The sequence below is a fragment of the Protomyctophum parallelum genome (genome assembly GCF_964188405.1).
Source record: "Protomyctophum parallelum genome assembly, chromosome: 14".
Classification (NCBI taxonomy): Eukaryota; Metazoa; Chordata; class Actinopteri; order Myctophiformes; family Myctophidae; genus Protomyctophum; species Protomyctophum parallelum.
Genome location: NC_139709.1, coordinates 36,773,570 through 36,793,775, shown reverse-complemented (window position 1 = coordinate 36,793,775; position 20,206 = coordinate 36,773,570). Strand labels below are relative to the sequence as shown.

The 20,206-nt window shown below is 43.5% G+C and overlaps 1 protein-coding gene across 1 annotated transcript in view; it reads right to left on the bottom strand.

The window, feature by feature from the left end:
- Positions 1-20,206, bottom strand: part of myo10 (myosin X) — a 145,126-nt gene that overhangs the window by 40,882 nt on the left and 84,038 nt on the right. The window contains exons 4-14 of the mRNA XM_083782271.1: positions 14,454-14,641; positions 6,182-6,316; positions 4,778-4,902; positions 4,520-4,533; positions 4,201-4,285; positions 3,694-3,797; positions 2,996-3,125; positions 2,582-2,700; positions 1,215-1,361; positions 679-779; positions 68-134 (exon numbers count right to left, since the gene is read on the bottom strand). Coding sequence (XP_083638397.1) covers positions 68-134; positions 679-779; positions 1,215-1,361; positions 2,582-2,700; positions 2,996-3,125; positions 3,694-3,797; positions 4,201-4,285; positions 4,520-4,533; positions 4,778-4,902; positions 6,182-6,316; positions 14,454-14,641 — 1,215 coding nt within the window. The remainder of the gene's footprint in view (positions 1-67; positions 135-678; positions 780-1,214; positions 1,362-2,581; positions 2,701-2,995; positions 3,126-3,693; positions 3,798-4,200; positions 4,286-4,519; positions 4,534-4,777; positions 4,903-6,181; positions 6,317-14,453; positions 14,642-20,206) is intronic.

Below are 20,206 nucleotides of genomic sequence, written 5' to 3'. Positions count from 1 at the left end.
ATTAATTTAATATGAATACGTCTATTAATACATTGATTAATAGACGTGTATCTGAGGGTCGTCCTACCTTCTCAATCATGTCCAGACATTCTCCATTGTCCATCCAGTCGATGTCCACCCACACCAGACCCTCTCTGGATGAGACAGCCAATGAAAAGCACCAATACGTAGTTATTGACAAGCCCTCTGATTGGTGGGATCTATATTTTCTCCAGGGATCATTTGCAGCTAAAATGCAATGATACTTTGACCAAAAATGAAAGGCACCACAATGATGACTCAGTTGTTCAGGTAAATTCCTGTACTTTGTTATTTTATGTTATCCCAATTTTTGTTGTTATGCCAATCATTTCCTCACCACACATGTCTGTGTTGTCACTGCTATGGTATCGTACAGATACCGTAGTGTGACTAGTGAGAATACACTAATTGATTCACATTATGTGGGGAACAAAAACAGTGCGACGCCAACCGAAAACCAATCACCGGAACACGATTTGTTTTTTCCTTTTTTCTAAACCGGATCACACAAGCCAGTTTAGAACGAATACCAGACTTTCCTCCGTGGTGGAAAGCCTGGTTACACTAGGTTACCCCTGCACCACCCCAGCGTCCACCCTGTAGAGTATGGAGAAGACCATGAATGAAAGATCTCCAAGGTGGATAGGCTCCACCTACTTGTTATATTCCAACTGTTCCAGGGAGAAGATGTGTTTGTTGAAGTATTCCTGCAGCTTCTCGTTGGCGTAGTTGATGTTGAACTGCTCAAAACGGTTCACCTGTAGGGCAAAATGGCACGTGTGCATTTCAACGACAAGGCAAATTGTCTTACGTGAAACACAGCAAAATTAAGAGCATGACATAAACAAATTATGAAGGGACATCTGAATAGTATGAAAATAAATACAAATACGACAACAAACACAGCACAGAAAAAAGGGGGGGGGGGGGAGAAGAAAAGTAAACAAATATATAGTGAGAATAGCAGATCTAAAAGGTCCCAACACGGGTCTGCTATTTTCGCACCCCATCATGTTGTTAAAATCTTTTTTTTTTTTTTTTTTACAAATATAGAAGTAAATTGAGAAATAAAAACAGTGACAAATACAAAAAACTAAAACACACAACAACAAAACACAAACTCTAAATCAAGACAACCAAACAACATTCAAAACACAACAAAACAATCTGAAGTATTATATAATGAAGCTCACGTCAAAGTTCTCAAATCCAAAGATGTCGAGGATTCCGATGGACTTGAAGTCCTCTTTGCCTCGGATTCTGTTGTTGAGTTTACGGATGATCCACGTGAAGCACTGGGAGTACAGCGACATGGCCATGGAGTCCCGGGAGTCCACCGCCTGGACACACACGCACACGCACACAGAAATGTGTATTATTAGAACTACAACTTCATTATATCATTGAAAGGGTGAAACAACAACAACAAAATTGTGTGAAGTGAGGGGCTCTCTTATCATCATACATCTTCACATTCTGGCCAATCACTTTTGGGGTCCTTACATTTCTGTCCTCACTTTTTATCCTCATTTCTAAGCCAATCAAATCATTGCTATGAGGTACACACAGACACATAGCTGGGCATAGGAGGGACTAGCGCCCCTCAACAAATATTTAATAATAAACAGGGTTGGGATTTGCTACAGTATATGCTTCTGCTGGGGACCCCCTGGAACCCCCTCAAAGTTCCCACTTTGAGAACCACTTGGTTAGGGTTGTGGGTTTGATTCCCGGTGTTCTGGACCATGTTATACTAACCAGCAAAATGTGTTATGCCTATTTAAAGAAATCAGTCAGGAAACTCAGTGCAGTTGCTGCCGGCCGTTAATTGGGCCGCCTCAGCATCACGTTCTCATTCACATGATTCACTTCATCCAATCACACACTCATTCCTGTTTCATACAGGCTATTTAAACTGGAAGTTTGCTTTGCTCAATCTACTTGCGTACTTGCTGCTGCACACTCATACTGCTGCACTGCTGTCTGCTCAAACTTTTGCTGTTCACCCTCCTTCACCCCAGCTACCACCTGTCTCACCCTCCTTCACCCCAGCTACCACCTGTCTCACCCTCCTTCACCCCAGCTACCACCTGTCTCACCCTCCTTCACCCCAGCTACCACCTGTCTCACCCTCCTTCACCCCAGCTACCACCTGTCTCACCCTCCTTCACCCCAGCTACCACCTGTCTCACCCTCCTCCACCCCAGCTACCACCTGTCGTTTTGGATCTGCTTTTAGTTACGGGGGATTCGGAGTCCCTATGGTTGGACTGATGTGCTTGATCAGAGTACCTAAAAAGCAGATCCAATTCATCGCAAAACCATAATAAATATATTCCATCCATACTTGAGTTGTCCTGACTGAAATAGCATATAGACAAGCTCACATACATCTGCTATTTCTTTTAAAGTTTTTTCTCATCTGGGGGTCCCTTGCACTAAACATATACATTTGGGGGTCCTTGGCTTGAAGAAGTTTGAGAACAACTGGGTTAGGGTATGGTAGGGGGTTGTGGGTTTGATTCCCTGCGGTGTTAGCTGTTAGGGGACATGGTACCCACCTGCTCCACAGTGAGCGGGGTGCAGATCTCCTCTCCTCTCAGGATCATGGAGCGGTTCGTCAGGACCTCCGACAGCTGATCTGGGTTCAGACCCAACAGCTCTGAGGTTCTGCTGAGCGCTGTGGACGCAACACACACATTATAATGAATCCTGTTGTCTGGTAGGACACCTACTGGCCGATAAGTGGAACTGCCTGAAGGTCATGTACTTGGAGAGGGACAGCATCTGTCAGGCGGTTTTCTTTCATTTGTTCGTAAATTTTATTAACCCCCTACTTGATCACACTACATGACTACAGCATCCCACAAAAGCATCCAAAAGTAGCAGATTCACAAGCTGGAAATGCAGAGCAACGTGACACGTTTTGAGCCTGTAAATCTGCTACTTTTGAATTTGAGTACAGACAGACAGACCTGACTTGGAGGAGATCTGTGCTCCTCCCGCCGTAATAAACTCCATGTTTCCCACGTGGAGAATGGCCGCCAGGAGGCGCAGGATGTCCCGGATGTTCTCCTCCGAGAACTGCATGGTCCGCATTGCATTCTGGGAAAGCCACGACACAGAATCCAAACTTTTAGTACCATCCTGAACACTCAGAGATGCCCCCACCCTCTCTAAACCCTCAAAACCTTCAAAACACACCTCTTCAACATTGCTTTCCCCAGCTAACTCTTTTCACTGTTTTTAATGTTTTTAGCCTTTAATGTTTATTTATTTTTCCTAATAAAATTGCCCCCCCATGTAAAGCGCCTTACTCAGAAAAGCGCTATATAAGTTTGAGATATTATTATTATTATTATTATACAGACATTTTGAATTGACTTTAATTTAACCCAAGGACCGCAGAGAAGCTGGCGTGTCCTGTGTGCCAGCTCTGTGCACCATTCTTCCGCAAGATTGTCGCACGATAATAGCATAAATCCATTTGTTTCCTAATAACTATCCATAATTTAACTGGGGACCCCCTGGAAACCCCTCAAGGTCCCCTGGGGGTCCTAGACCCCACTTTGAGCACCAGTGGTGTACATTGCGAACCTTAGTGTCGTCTATCATGAGTCATGACCAGTAACAAGGTGTTGTGACCTGTAGTGTGGTTGTTGTTCATACGTACCAGGACGTCGTGAAAAGTGTCCGAGTCGTTGATGGTGTTGTCGGACACGCAGCCCGACTGTCGTAGGTAGTAATAGTTCTCTGGTTTGGACAGACCGAAGGCCTCTGAAAGCACCGATAAACAAACACTTCAAATAATGCTGGAGCTTATGTGCTGTGAGGGAACGAGTGCAATTATAATACACTTTATTTGTATAGCACCTTGCATGACATGAAATTCTGCTCCAAGTGTAAGAGAGACAGACTGAAGGAAAGCTGAGAGGGAGACAGCGTGAGAGAGACAGACAGTAGGACAACTGAGAGGGAGACAGAGTGGGAGAGATATACAGTAGGACAGCTGAGAGGGAGACAGAGTGGGAGAGACAGACAGTAGGACAGCTGAGAGGGAGACAGTGTAGGAGAGACAGACAGTAAGACAGCTGAGAGGGAGACAGTGTAGGAGATACAGACAGTAGGAAAGCTGAGATGGGAGATGGGGTAGGAGAGAAGACTGCCAGGTGTCTCTCACCTCTCTGTTCAGTGTTGGTACCAGCCAGCAGGGCATAGAAGATGTGATAGTTCCGTTCTCCTGGGTTCTGTCTCACCACGCGGTTCTGATGGCAGAGAGACAGAAAGGTCAGCACACATACGGATACACAAACGCACGCACATGCACTTTCTCACACACAAACACACACACACACGCTCACACACACACACAGTGCAAAAACAGATGTCTCACACACACGCACACACATGCACACACACGCTCACACACACGCTCACACCCACACCCACACACACACACACACACACACACACACACGGTGCAAAAACAGATGTCTCACCTTCTCTAAGAGGTCTTTGTTCAGAGAGAAGATCTTAGTTAAGGGATACAACTCATTCTACCTGTCTCACCCTGTGTCATCAAATACACACACACACACACACACACACACACACACACACACACACACACACACACACACACTCTTAAAGGCTCCTAATTGACTGTCCGCTCCTCTCTGTGCGGCGCTGGCAGCTCTTCAAGCATCGTCCCGCTTCCTGTCCGGACAGGAAGTTGAAGACGGTTCATTAAAGGATACAGTCTATGATCTTTCCTCCCTGGATGTTTCCTTTCTGGCAGAAGTGGAGCTGGACAAACTTCCCGAAGCGGCTGGAGTTGTTGTTGTACACCGTCTTAGCGTTCCCGAACGCCTCCATGATGGGGCTGTGTAGAGAGATCACATCACAATTTACAATGGGCTCTATATGCACAGATATAAAAAAGGTAGACGCTTCCTCCGCCTCTGGGGCTTATTAGTGGTGCTGCCACTAATAAAACCTACTTCTGCATGTTTCATTTACGCTGAGGAAAGCCTGTGGGCCGAAGTGTCCGTAGTATGATCTGCTGCTGGGGTTAAACCTTAAATCCTAAATGGATCAAAGTGAAGTGAGTGCTGGTAAGGTTTTCCAAGCACTTGTTTCTGTGCTTGGAAAACATTACCAGCACACACGTTGATCTGTGCGTTGTCTATTGTAACACTCTATAGCACTCTGGGCTCTACACACCCTCTGCCAACCTAGTCTCCATATATGGGGGACAAGGGGAGAGCAACGGACTTGAACTCATGCTTCCTTCATGCCTCCTTTACACCTGACAGGGGGAGCTTCCCTGGTTGGACGTAGCGCGTGGAAGGAACACGTTATTCCAACCAGTTCCTTTCCCCTCCATCAAAACCCCGGCTGGCCAGGGGGAGGCAGTTTAGAGACCAGGATTACTGCATGTTTTTTTACCGAAAATCTATCCTAAAATATCTTTAAAAATATATTTTCTGCTATATATTCGTATGTAATTTCTATTGCAATTAGGATAAACTATGACTGGAAAGACGAAACGGAAGTGGGGAGGAGGCTCCACTTCCTCATGATAGAGCTTCCGTTGCTCCAGACTGTAGGACGGAAGCATTTGAAAATTGCGAGAGGCAACACTCTGGCAATGCCAGACTACTGATGTCACTGATGCAAAGCGGACGGACTCCTTTATTGATACATTTAGATTGTGTCAAAGGGCATGTCTCCACGATTTCCAAACGCTCCATCATACAGCCAACGGCCCAGACTTTTTATACAACCTTGTTTTATACAACCTTGTTGTATAAAAATGTGCTTTATAAATAAAGTGGATTGGATTGGATTGGAACGGAAGAGGTCTCATGAGTATGCGATAAAGCGGAAGTGGAGCCTCCTCACCACTTCCGTTTCGTCTTTACAGTCGCGAACATTTATCCTAATATAAATAGAAAACATTTAAGCATATAATATATAGCTATATTATAGCTTGTTGTATGGCAGAAAAGGAAAATATATATATATCTTCGTGAACGGAAATGGCAGCTTACTCAGCTCATGGGGGCTATAGTCCCAGACTCTATATAGCATTCGGAGATTGTGGAATAGTTGTCTGGTAACGCGATACTAGGGAACCACTCGTGCATGCGTGTGTGTACCTGCTCTCCAGCAGAGCCTCCTCTACATGGGACGTCCTGTCTCGGGACGATGTCTCCAGGCTGTGCTGACTCATGGCCGACAGGAACTTCAGGATCAGCTTGGTGCTCTCCGTCTTCCCTGCGCCGCTCTCGCCACTGAGGAGACAGGAAATGACATCACGACATCGCCAATGACAAACAGGAAACACGTCACGGCGAGAAACCCATCGCAACAGGAGACGAATCATCACAACAAGCAACATCCTCTACATCGTTTTGATGTCACTACATCTTCTTCAGGTCGACCTGATGAAGATGTATTGACATCGAAACGTTGTCACCTTATTTCCCTGCACCCGTCTGAACTGAGTGGTGCTGTGCAACAGTGACACCTGGTGCTCAACAAACGATCGTACGGACGACACAGGGACATACATATGGACACACATTGTTGTCTGAGTGGCTAGCACCGCTCAAAAATCACACCTGTGTGAAGTGAGAGGCGCTCTTATCATCGTACATCATCATGACGTAACATGCCGATTTGCTCAGACACATATGACGTAAATTATCCATTCATTGTCATTTGTCAATGGGAATATAACCTTTGTGTTCCTATTTTGAGCATACACACTATAGCAGTGGTTTTAAACCAGTGGTTCGAGGACCACCAGTTGCCCTTGAGGGGGTTCCAGGGGGTCCCCAAGTGATGGAGAGCTGGTAACCAGGTGGACCGTAATAGATCTTTAACTCTTGAGTGTAAAATGAAACCAAATGAAACCAACGCTGTGACCTTATAAATTGTCTTTGTGAGCTTATAAATTGTCTTTATGAGCTTATAAATTGTATATGTTTGAATAGTCATTTAAAATGACCATGTTTTGTAATGATCAAACTCCAGAAAGTAACTCGTAACTAAAGTTTTTAGACAGTAAAAGTGCAACTATTTGCCTCTGAGAGTCGTGGAAAATGTGCATACGCCAAGTAAAGTATTAACAGTACTTAAAAACTGCAAAGTTAATTGCAGCCTGTGTGGTGTGTTAGCCTCAGTGCCTGTTATGAACAAGCACAAACGGCTCCAAAGTGAATGAATTTGTGATGACTAAACTCATGACTGACTGATTGACAAACAGGCTTTTCATGCCTTAGCTGACCTACATTAACATGGGCCAACAGAGAAGACATTCTACACGTTGACCACAGGAGGGCTCTCTTCACAATGTAATAACACTGTATGGGCCAGGTGGTCTCCAGTCAATGCTTTTTCTTTTTAAAGACCCACTAGCTGAGAGAGATGGAGCAGGGACCACCACCATGTATTGTATAAAAGACCAGATTGCAGATTAAACTTTTCATAGCTTCAGAGACTTATTTTACAGCCCTATTGTTTACACATTATCTTTTCTATTAATATGCTGGATTAAAATGTGTACTTATTAACTTGAGAGCATACCTATTCACACGCACCTCGACAGTGGGTGGCCAATAAAACATTATTTTTAATATTATTATTATTATTAAATTACTATGGGACCCCCTGTTGAAAACCCACGCTCCACAGAGAAGACATTCTACACTTTGACCACCAGAGGGCTCCTTTCACAAAACTTGACACTTATATTATACTTTTGATTCCACTGCAATCATTTGAAAAAGTTACTAGTTCTTTGTACATTTAGATTATTATAGAACATAACATTATAGAACAGATAAACCAATTTAATGTATTTTATACATTGCCTATTTGAACATAGCCCCTGATGACAATTTGTTTTGAGAAAAGTACTTTCAATTTGGTACTTGGAAGTATATAAGTATATTTTAATGCCTTTGCACTTTTAATCAAGTAAAAGTGTACTTCTACTACTTTTATTTAAAGCTGTAACTTTCCTCTTCTACCCAGGGTTTGAGCCCAAGTGTTGACAACTTGACATATTTTATAACTAATAGAGCCTGCCTGCTTGCTCAGGGGATACATTGAATTTGGACCACTATTAGATTTTGACACGATTTAAATGTCTCAATAGAAGAGCAGGGAGATAAAATACAACCACCCCAATTGTATGTACGTTGTACTTAATATTGTACTAGTAAGACGTCCTGAGGGTGAGAAACAACAGAGCTTCTTAAAATGGCACAGTTAAGAAGCAGGAGTTAAACTATTAATCTGGTGTCCGTGAGGTCAGATGTAGAGTTGCTGGCCGGCTCCATATATGCAGATATAAGTGATGATCCAGTCTTATGGCTATCCAGGGTTTGATGAGGTGAGTGTCGTGATCTTCATATATGGAGACGGGCCGGCCATATACGGAGTGTGTCACGACTGGCGTGCCAGACTGACTGACATGAAATGCATGGTTTTCATAGTAAACTGAGACCTACAGTCGCAATTAACCTACTCAACCATACCGATTGTGGGACAAAAACAATTAAGAAAGTTACATAGTGCCGCTATAAGTGGCAATACTTTTGCACTTTTAATCAAGTAAATGTTCGACTAGCTCTACACAGGCCTTTTACAAGTAACTGAGTATTTCTACATTGTGGTATTGATACTTTTTACTTGAGTAAAACAAGTACTTCTTCCACCTCGGTACAGTTTTATATCGCTGCTGTGTTCCCGCAGTCAGTCAGTCAGCTGACAGTGTGACTTTGCAACAAAGCACTGTTTTGTTGGTCGCACATGCGGTGCCTTTCAACTGTACACCAAATTGGATAATTGGGTAATTAATCTATTGAGTAAACGAGGATTAATGTGACAGTCTGGAATGAGCTGCTAGAATCTCTAAACTGTGAGAGTGTGTGATACAGCAAGCCCCGTCCCGAAAATCAGCCGCGTTTGCTATAGTCATCTTGGAACTGAAACATAGTCATCTTGGAACTGAAACATCACACCCTGGCATCCCTTTTTTAGCGATGAATTCATGGTTGCATGCTGAAAACAGCAGATCTATAAGCTCACAATGCGAGCTACATACAATTTTTTTTTTTGTATTACAATAAAACAACCATTCATCTTCAGGAAAAGAGTCCTCATAATGTCTTTGTCTCAAATTCTACTGGGTGGGACACCCACCCACCCACCCACCCGCGCAGGCACGCACGCACACACGCACGCACACACGCTGACATTTAACATGAACCTGGAAACCAAGAGCCACAGCGTTCAGGTTAATGATCAACCTGGCAACCCCTCACAAGGCTAAGCCACAAATTAAAGACATTTGTCAGCGCTTGGCTGTGACATTTTCGCACAGGCGCGCGCACACACACACACACACACACACACACACACACACACACACACACACACACACACACACACACACACACTCTCTCTCTCTCTCCCTCTCTAAGGGAGGCTGTACTACAGTGAATGTGTGTAAATAACAGTGTCAATCCTTTTGTTGCATAAAATAAATCTACTCGCTTTATTCAAAAGAAAGGCTCCCATTTTAGCTGCCCAGTTCTAGCCTGACTGCAAACACAATGCTCTGAAGTGAAGTAAAAGCCTTGGTGAGTTATATTTATGCAGTTCTATGTGGGGCAGAAACCTTTAGGCTTGTCACAATTATTGCATATAATCATCTAATCACAATTATTTGAGATAATTGTGAATGTTCATAAATAACAAAGCAGAAACAGCTCATCTACAAGCTTAGAACGTGTCACACAGATCTGTTTCTGCTAGTTTGACCTTTTCTGTCAGTGATTTCTTTGTATATTTCAGTGTATATTTGACATATCTTCCATGTGCAATGTTTGATTACGAAAAAGGCTAACTGATTTTTTTGTTCCAATGCTCAATGCAAAAAAATGTTGATCACAATTATTAGTGTGACAATTAGTCATCAACTTAAATGTGTAATCGTGACAGCTCATAGTTTTATGATTACTGAATGCCCTATTATTATTCTCTATGAAACTCATGGATAGGATATTGAAAAAAATGATAAAATAAACTAGTAGGTGGAATAAATTGGTGGAGAAAGGGACGGACGGACGGACGGACGGACGGACGGACGGACGGACAGACAGACAGACAGACATTTCTGGAATGTTTCGCCAAGAGAAATATTTACATTAAAGAGGTCAAGCAGGGAAGTAATGCAATACACCCTGTCATAACCTCTGAGGTGGGTGTGTGTGTGTGTGTGTGTGTGTGTGTGTGTGTGTGTGTGTGTGTGTGTGTGTGCATGTGTGACAGTTGACAGAGAACAGCACTGAATACAGTGTAAACTCACTGCTGTCTCTTTACAGTCAAACTAATGAACTGACGAGGAGTCACTTCACCGGGACCCGTCTCACCTCACTGGACCTGTCTCACTTCATCTGACCTGTCTCACCACACTGGATCATGTCGGTTTGCACTGCACAACATTGGTTCTCAAAGTGGGGACATAGAGTATTCTCCCTCCCCTGCTTTTGCATCTTAATTATGGTGACCTTCACACCAAAAAGCTTTACTGAGATTAAAACGAATCCTGCTGCACATTTTTGGAAAGTGCGCGTCGTTTGGCAGGTGTGAAGCATCATTCGAATCCTAATTCGCATCAAAGAACCGCATTCTACTCCAACCAAAAACGGGGGTTTCGCTTCGCTTCTAATCACACTTGATTATGATTCGGTGCAGGTGTGAATGCAATCCGCAGCAAATAAAGGAAATGAAGCAAACAATGTGGCGGGTGAGGAGCTAAACACAGTTGGAGACGGAGAAGGCATATTTTACGCAGCGCAAATATGTCCCGTTAGGCCGTTACCGTGGATAGACGTGGTCGAATGCGGAGACCGAAGCCCTGGTCGAAATGCAATTAATCAATTGCTTAAGGAAACACATAAAAAAACTGCAGTGTAGCCTACGGAATATTCTGTCTGTCTGTCTGTGTGTAAACATGGAGTGCTGTCACTGTGTGGGGAGTAGGGACTTTGTCTGTCTGCTCAGTGCGTGTTGAGAGAGAGAGAGAGAGAGAGGGAGAGGGAGAGGGAGAGGGAGAGGGAGAGGGAGAGGGAGAGGGAGAGAGAGAGAGAGAGAGAGAGAGAGAGGTCCAGTCCCAGACGGCACACACATGCACGTTAAGAGTAGATTTCCATAGATTTCACTGTTTAGGGCTATAGTTTCTGAATTAAACACATTGATGTGTCATCATGTCCTGCAGCTGCATCTAGTTTTACCCCACTCACCGTCTCCACCTTTTACCCCCTAGCACTCTCCTTCTCCACCTAACCCCCTAGCAATCACCTTCTCAGACTCCACCTTAAGGCCTATTCATAGTCTGGATTTTCGGTGGTGAGGTGACCACCAGTAAAAACAGAGAGAAGGGCTGGAGCGGTGGCTTGCTCTTCACCGCGGCTCGTGACGTCATGTTGTAGTTCGGTGGTCACCACATCACCGAAAATCCAGACTATGTATGAGCCTTTACCCCCTAGGACTCACCTTCTCAGACTCCACCTCACTCACCTCTCCTTGTATCACTTCAGTACAGTACATGTGAAAAAGTTACATTTCATGTTACATCCCATTTAAAATAGGAGCGACTATTATTTGGTGGCCCACTTGTAATATCCCCACGGCCCAGTTTAAGACTGATAGTTTAAGAGGTTAAAAGCAAAGCAGGCATGCACACGCACGCACGCACGCACACGCACGCACGCACACACACATACACACACACACACACACACACACACACACACACACTAAATCGAACCAGATGCATCTCCGGGCTGGTTTTCGGGGTGTCGTTGACCCCCCAGGGGTAATTAACTCCACTGGAGGAGTGTTGCGTTTGACCCCTCTGTTGCCTAGAGGTCAAAGGTCAACAGGTCAGGGACAAACCACTGAGAGCAGCAGGAGAGCTGAGCCACAACACAAGACAAGAGACTGGTTTCCTGTGTTCCTTTGTGTCACCATGTCACACAGAGAGAGAGAGATACGAGTGTGTGTGTGTGTGTGTGTGTGTGTGTGTGTGTGTGTGTGTGTGTGTGCGCGCTCGCGTTCCGACTGACCATGAGTTTTACAGTAGATTACAGTAGAAGAAAGCTTTCCTGATTCTCTTCAAAGTGTAAATCAACACATTTACAACTCTCTCAGTCACACGCACACACACACACACACACACACACACGCGCGCGCACACGCGCTAGTGAAAACGGCTGCATTTATTAACGTGGAAAATATAGCGTCCGTGCGCTTATGTTTGCGTGCCTGGTGTGAGAGTACACTCTCACAGTTAAATGAACACTGAACATGACAGTGTAGATCGGGGTGCCAGGGTTAATAAAAAGTGTATGAACTGGGGGTCTGTGGTCTAACGCATATCAAACTGGGGGGTCCTTAGAATGAAAAAGGAACCACTGGTGTGTTCTGTCACTCTGTTGCGCGCACGCACACACACACGCACACGCACACGCACACACACACACACACACACACACACACACACACACACACACACACACACACACACAACCACTGGTGTGTTCTGTGACTGTGTTTCCACACACAACACAACACTTCATTCTCCACCAAGAGACAGGTCAAAGGTCAAAGCACTGCGGTGCCAACATATGCCACCCTCACTCACTGCTACACTTCCTCTCACCAGAATGAACCCATTGTGATGGCCACCGCGCACGTGGGTGTGAGCGCACACACGCACATGCACACACACACACACGCACGTCGAATAAACGTAGTTTTGACCAGAAATGCCATCTGGGACAAGGAATTGGAGATAAAGGCGATCGAAAGGAACAGATACAATGGGTGCGTGTGCAGTTCAATATGGCGCGCTCCATTGCTGTTGACAACATCACACTAGCAACCCAATGCTAATGTAATTAGCATTACGACTTTGTCAATCATAAGCACTATAAAAGACCAATTGGCCGTACATCTACGGCAATGGCACTAAATATAGCCTAATGATTTTAACACGCTGCATGTGCCCGTTTGTTTTCCATTCTTTGCTTCCAATTATTTTCTTTTTGCTCCTTGAGCTGCAAACATGGAAGCCTTCATAAAAATAAACAAGAGTTTCACCTCACTGTTACCTGCAAAAGTATTGTGACAATAATGTTGGTTGATTAATATTGTTATGATTCTTTTTAACAAGGGGAGAAATAGCCGATTTGCAAGCTCACAACATGGCGCGTTGTGAGTTTGCATGATGACGTTGGCATTAAATATATGAAAAGAAGTTGAAATGTGGAAATACAAAGTTCCTTCTGACACAAGGCTCTAAGTGTGAAATGGAGTGATGATAATTAGAGATGATAATCAATCATTTCAGGCTTCACAAACGGCCTGCAGAGAACATGTGGCTCTCATTACCCATAAGGCTATGGGGCTTCAGCAGCCTGTAAACTATGTGGGCTAATTGTAGGTATGTGAAACGCTCGCACATGCGCATATGTACACGCACGCACGCACGCACCCACACACGCACGCCATCAAAGCAACGGACACCATTCCTTTTCGCTTTCCTGCTGAATAAGAACCAAATATTATCATTCCAATGATATTTATATGAACCCTGGATTGTATTAATAGCCCAGGAAAAGGTTTTTGAAGTCCAGACGAACAACAATGAGAGGATGTGAAAGTACTGCTGCAGGAAGCAGTGTGTGTGTACGCACGTGCACGGACGTGTTTGCGTGTGTGTGTGCCATTGTGTGTATCATAGGCGCTTAATTGGCACAAAACAAGGAAGAAACAAAATAAAAACTTCCGACAGATATCAGTCTTCACTGTTCCCCGCAGCGTACTTTACAGCAATCAGCAATTCTTCCCCGCTGATGATGTAAAAAAATAAAATAAATCTACAATCTAATGTTGCAGTGTTCGACGTGTTGTGAGCTTGAGACAAACTCTGGGGCCACTATCTGTCTGCCTACTGCTAGTCAATCTACTCCCTGTAAATTAGACTTAAAAAGTAAATAAAACCATTGTTGACTAATCATAATTACAAGTGGCTTATTTTGACAGACAGACATGATTACCATAACTAAGATTACATCAAATTGACAATTTAAAAACTAACCAAAATTGTTGGGAGGAATTAGTGGAGAAGAGTTCCAAGAAAGACAAGTCATTTTATGCTTGGTTGCACTCTCTGCAAAATAGCACATCTACAATCTCACAGCTCTACAGCTGAGCTTGTAGATTGGCTATTTTCAGCATGCAACAGAGTGTAAAATCTGCCATTGCGACGCCACCATGACTGAAAAAAAAAAGAAGTGTGCTGTCAAAATCAACACGGTAGCCAGCCAGACAGCCAGACAGGTGCAGTACCTTATAAGGACACACTGGTTGTGCTGCTTCCTCCACAGTGAGCGGTAGCACTCGTTGGCCACGGCGTAGATGTGCGGCGGCCGCTCTCCCAGGTGGTGGCGGCTGTACATCTCCATGGAGGCGGGGCTGTACAGGTCAGGAATGTTCCGGTACGGGTTGACCGCCGCCAGGATGGACCCGATGTAGGTCTGGAAGAGAGGACAGTCAAGAGCACGTCAGTAAATACTCTCTCATACAGTAGGTCTGGAAGAGAGGACAGTCAAGAGCACGTCAGTAAATACTCTCTCATACAGTAGGTCTGGAAGAGAGGACAGTCAAGAGCACGTCAGTAAATACTCTCTCATACAGTAGGTCTGGAAGAGAGGACAGTCACGAGCACGTCAGTAAATACTCTCTCATAGGTCTGGAAGAGTGACTCTTGACTCAAGAGCATGTCAGTAAATACTAGCAATGTTCAAAATACGAGTTACAGAGTCATTCAGAGTCATTCAGTCATTCAGAGTCAGTGCCAGATCTACGAACTCACAACGCATTTGAAATAAGTCAAGGATTTAAGTAAAATTGCTGCCAACAGGATAGACCAGATGTTGAACAAAGTATAAATTTGAGTAAATACTTAAAAGTACGAGTTATGAATTAAAAATTGAAAATACAAACATTTTCAAGAATAGTTTTAGAATAAAAATAGCCCATCTACAAGGTATTCTCAAGAGTCCCTTCCTAGAAATGTAGTGGAGTCAAATGTACAATTTGTATATATACGATAAGTACTGCCACCAGAGAGGACAGGATAAATAGATATATAGATTTATTGATTTCACAGGGGAACGTCAGAATCAGCACATAAGATACAGTTACGGGGCAAGATAAAGTACGGTAGATAAACAAAAAACATCACACTCAAAAGAAATGCCATCAATAATGAACCAAACATGCAACACGATACAACCTCAACAAAGCTTAAATTATGTAGGACAAAAGAATATAGAATATAGATATGCCACAGGCTTCTCAGCCTTCTTTGTCTTGTTAATTCAAGACAACCAGTTGATGCCACATTATCTGATCAGCAAACTAGAGTAAAATATTGTATCCAAGACCAGTAAACGTTAATTTAATCTCTTTTGAAATACAGTGGATTCTGGTTCAAATAAATATCTGTTGTGTATTGTTCCTCCATTGGAGTTCTCTGAGGCTGGACAGGAGTGTTTACAAGGCGGCATTGTACAACTGGGGAAGGGGAAAGAAGGCTGAACGGATTCATCGAGAGAAAATGGACATTCAGTAAAATATCTCCACTTTCTCACGAGATTAACACGGACCTCATTCTCCCCACTTCCTCCAGTGCCTGTGGCAATGAAGTGATTTCCCCTAATGCTCTGAACGGCCTACTCCAGTGTGTGTCCGGTTCTTGATCAGACCAGAGCTTTTTAAGGAAAGGCACCCAAGTGTTGTGTGCCGAATGTGGTGACCTATCGATTTCTGGCTGGCTGCAGCTGTGTTCCAGTGGACGAGATTTCCAGCAGACGAGCTGTCAATCGGCCAATCATCAAAAGGTCGTGCAAAACGTCACTTTTCCTTCCCGTCTATTTATTAGCATTTGCATTCTCTCAAGAACAGATTCCGAGCTGCACTACTGAATCTGTCGGCAGGGGCATTCAGAATGTGTGTACATCGGGGATTAGTGGAATGAAAACAGAAGCACAGAGGCCTGAGGGCGGACCAAATGGGCCAACATCCTGTTATCAACATTCTATTAAAACAAACAGCAGAGGGTGCTGTTTTTCTCCTTTTGCTTGCCGATGGGTTCCCAGATTGGCCTTTGGCCTGTGGCAATATGAATACACACCAAGTCAGATATTGTCTGTACTGTTTGGAGTAGCTGCTGTTACTCACTGTGTGCCTCATTATACATCTTACATCTTCATGGCTACCGGCACAAACGACAGAGAGAATCTTGCTCAGCCTTCTTTTTAAAGGTCCGTCATTTGATATTTCTCATCTCCGGGATTGCAATCTACAGTGTAAAATCTTCAATGTTAACGTTGATAGATAATTTCTATCTGTTTATATTTTATGCTTGATTGACCATTTCCTTTGACCTTTTGACCCTTTTGGCCCTGTGTAGTGACTTTGCGCTGTTAGTGTGAATCACTGTCTCACTGTCTCCCTACATGAATTTGGCCTTGCTGCATAGCTGTCTTATCAGCCGGGTGCCATAGCAACCGGGCCGGCACCCCCTTCCCTGACAAATTTATCCTTTGAGGCCTAGATAGACTTCTGTGTTTTGTATTTTTCCATTCCAGTACTTTTCCATACTTTGAGTACGATACTCATCGGTCGTGCCACGTCGGCTTTGTACCATTCTCCATTTTGTATTGTAGAGTATAAATACTGTCTGCCATTTTGGAGGCAGTAGAGAGAAACCTGCAACCATTCTACTAGACCCCCCCTACGGGGGTCTAGGCTCTGTATTTGATTATTATTGCTGTGTTTGTGTATCCATGTTCTATTTCTCTCTGAAACGATAATATAAAACGACTAAAAACCTCCTTCTGCTATGGACGTCTCTCTGTGGGGTAAAATAAGGTAATGTTTTTGCTATATGGAGTAATCCCTCGGTTCATGTTTGCTAATTTACTTAAAGTATTTTGGTCAAAGCTAAAGTTAAGTATAAGTATTGTAATGGGATTGCTCCTAAAGTAAATGTACTCTGTGAGCATCCGGGGCAGTTTGGGCTTTTGCTTCGGAGACTCACAGCTATAGCCTCGGCTAACGAGAGCTGTCATCATAATTCATAGTCTTTGCAGGGTTTTTTTTTACAGTCCTCCCCTGCCTGTTTTATATCATGATAGGATAAAATTCCTATCAAATTGGTCCTCTTCGAGTCTCCTTTGAAGTGCGTAAGTCTAATTTATTTAATTAGCTGTTACCGAAAAGGCAAAAAAGAATCAGATAAGGAAAAAAAATTCCTTCTTCCTTTTTTTCCCCGAGAGCTCCGCTGAGTTATCTTCAGAGGGGTTTGTTTTTTGGTCGTTATTTATCGCTTCAGGAACATTGGATTATCCTTTTGGACACTACCAGCTATGGGGTTCGTGAATGCCTTCACGAACTGGACCCGTGGACCACGCGTGTCCATAAGTCTGCGCCATAAATCCTGCTTGCCTCTCCTACACATTCAGTTAAGTAAATCAATGCTTGATTTCTTTCTCTGTCCTACTGTTTTGATTTACACTTTCCTTATCTCCAGTTGTTTTTGTCTCCCATTTCACCCCCGTTAGTTAGTTAGTGTGTGTGCGTGCGTGCTTCCTTTGGAATGTATGCGTACGTGTGCCTCTGTGTGTATGTGCGTGCTGGGTTTTCTGCGTGCATGTCTCTGTTTGTGGCGCTTACGAGGTTTCCATTGTGAACGCCTGTCAAATTAGTTCATTTTTTTAATAGTTATTATCTGGCATTTTCCCTTGCCATACATCGTATCATAATAATCTACTTTTCTGGTGAATCTTCACCAATTTCCAGTGCACATAGCGAGTCATCGTAATGTTTTAACCTGATCAGAATCAGTGTCTTGAAACATGACATGTCAAGCCGGTGTGCACATAGTTCGGTAATGTTCTCTCTGCGTTCAGTGTCTTGCAAAGACGAGGGTACAGCTCTCGTAGGTAACCTAACACTGAGTGAAACATAACATGTGTAGTTTAGGATTCAACGGTCTGTCTGTATTCCATGTGCGATGTTGCCCTGTGGCCCACATGTCAGTCTGTCTGTATCTGTTGAAAATCTGAAATACGCATACCTTTTTCTCCCTATCTATAGCTCTGTCTTGATACGATGTTATTTTTGTTAACCAGTTGTTCATGTCATTCACCAGTTCGTTCTTTGTTTGTTTTTTCTGTTATTTACAGATAAAAGGACTGCTGCAGGTGGGAGTTGGGGTCGGTGGACAGGCCGAGAAATTCAAAGCCCACAAATGCGATGGGAGTAGAGTTCTCTCTGCGTCAAGTCTCTGAAAAGTTTGTGGTTGATTGTGGACTTCGAAATTCCATTCTTGTATACAAGGTTTGGCCCCAGACCCGACCCCCCAGCAGATCCGTCTAAATTCACTGGTTAGGCCCAACCCCAGAACAGTCTAACTAGTTGCCCATAGATTTCCCATTTGGAACCAATTTATTAAAGTTTTTGTTTGCATGTTTATGTAGTTTATGTTGATGTTGTTATTTTTTTTCCTTTCCTGTGCTAATGTACGCTTTCCAAGCTACGTTTAATCACCTCCAATTGTATTACATTATTGTTGATTTCATTTGATTTTATAAAAAAAAAGGTTTTAGTCATTTCATATTTCCCCTAAATTGTCAATATAGGAACATTTCCTTCTCCATTTTATTATTTTGGTTTTTATCATCATGAGTTCGATTTGGACTAGGCATTAATCTCCCCAGAATCACTTGATTCTATATCTGACCTGTATATGGTACTTAAGGGACTCCCAAAGACATTGTTGCGACATCGCGCTGGAGCGCATGCAGAATACCCCGTTTCCCCTCTCCAAGTCTGTTTGCAGAGATCGAGTATCTGTGAACCGGTCATTAGGGGGGGGGGAGGGGCGAAGAATCAGAAGAACTAGGGCCTGCAGTCCGCTCCGACTACGAGCTGGCTGACTGTCCAAAAGAACTCTCGCAGATTCAGTTCTGACAACGAACTGATGGCGAACCAGAAGAACTGCTCTAAAAATGAACATTCATGTGGTCAAATGACCCATCGCCGGCCAGGTTGGCTGCAACGGTTTGCTGGGTTTGGTTGCCAGGCCCCGAAGATATCTTCATCACCATCATCATCATCTAAAGAGAAAAGCCATTCTCTCTCGTTCCCACAGTACCATCTAATTAAGGATTTTATGCCTAGTAAAGTTGAAATCATTGTGTTTTTTTATTTTTCATTGCCATTCTGTTCCATTTTATCCATAGTATAAAGTAAAGTTTCCCCTGAGGATTTGATTTTGTCAAAGGTCATATGATCATTCGCGCATAAAATGCGATGGGTTTGATAGATAATTTCTATCTGTTTATATTTTATGCTTGATTGACCATTTCCTTTGACCTTTTGACCCTTTTGGCCCTGTGTAGTGACTTTGCGCTGTTAGTGTGAATCACTGTCTCACTGTCTCCCTACATGAATTTGGCCTTGCTGCATAGCTGTCTTATCAGCCGGGTGCCATAGCAACCGGGCCGGCACCCCCTTCCCTGACAAATTTATCCTTTGAGGCCTAGATAGACTTCTGTGTTTTGTATTTTTCCATTCCAGTACTTTTCCATACTTTGAGTACGATACTCATCGGTCGTGCCACGTCGGCTTTGTACCATTCTCCATTTTGTATTGTAGAGTATAAATACTGTCTGCCATTTTGGAGGCAGTAGAGAGAAACCTGCAACCATTCTACTAGACCCCCCCTACGGGGGTCTAGGCTCTGTATTTGATTATTATTGCTGTGTTTGTGTATCCATGTTCTATTTCTCTCTGAAACGATAATATAAAACGACTAAAAACCTCCTTCTGCTATGGACGTCTCTCTGTGGGGTAAAATAAGGTAATGTTTTTGGTTATGGAGTAATCCTTCCTGTCCATATTGGCTATTTACTTAAAGTATTTTGGTCAAAGCTAAAGTTAAGTATAAGTATTGTAATGGGATTACTCCTAAAGTAAATGTACTCTGTGAGCATCCGGGGCAGTTTGGGTTTTTTGCTTCGGAGACTCAC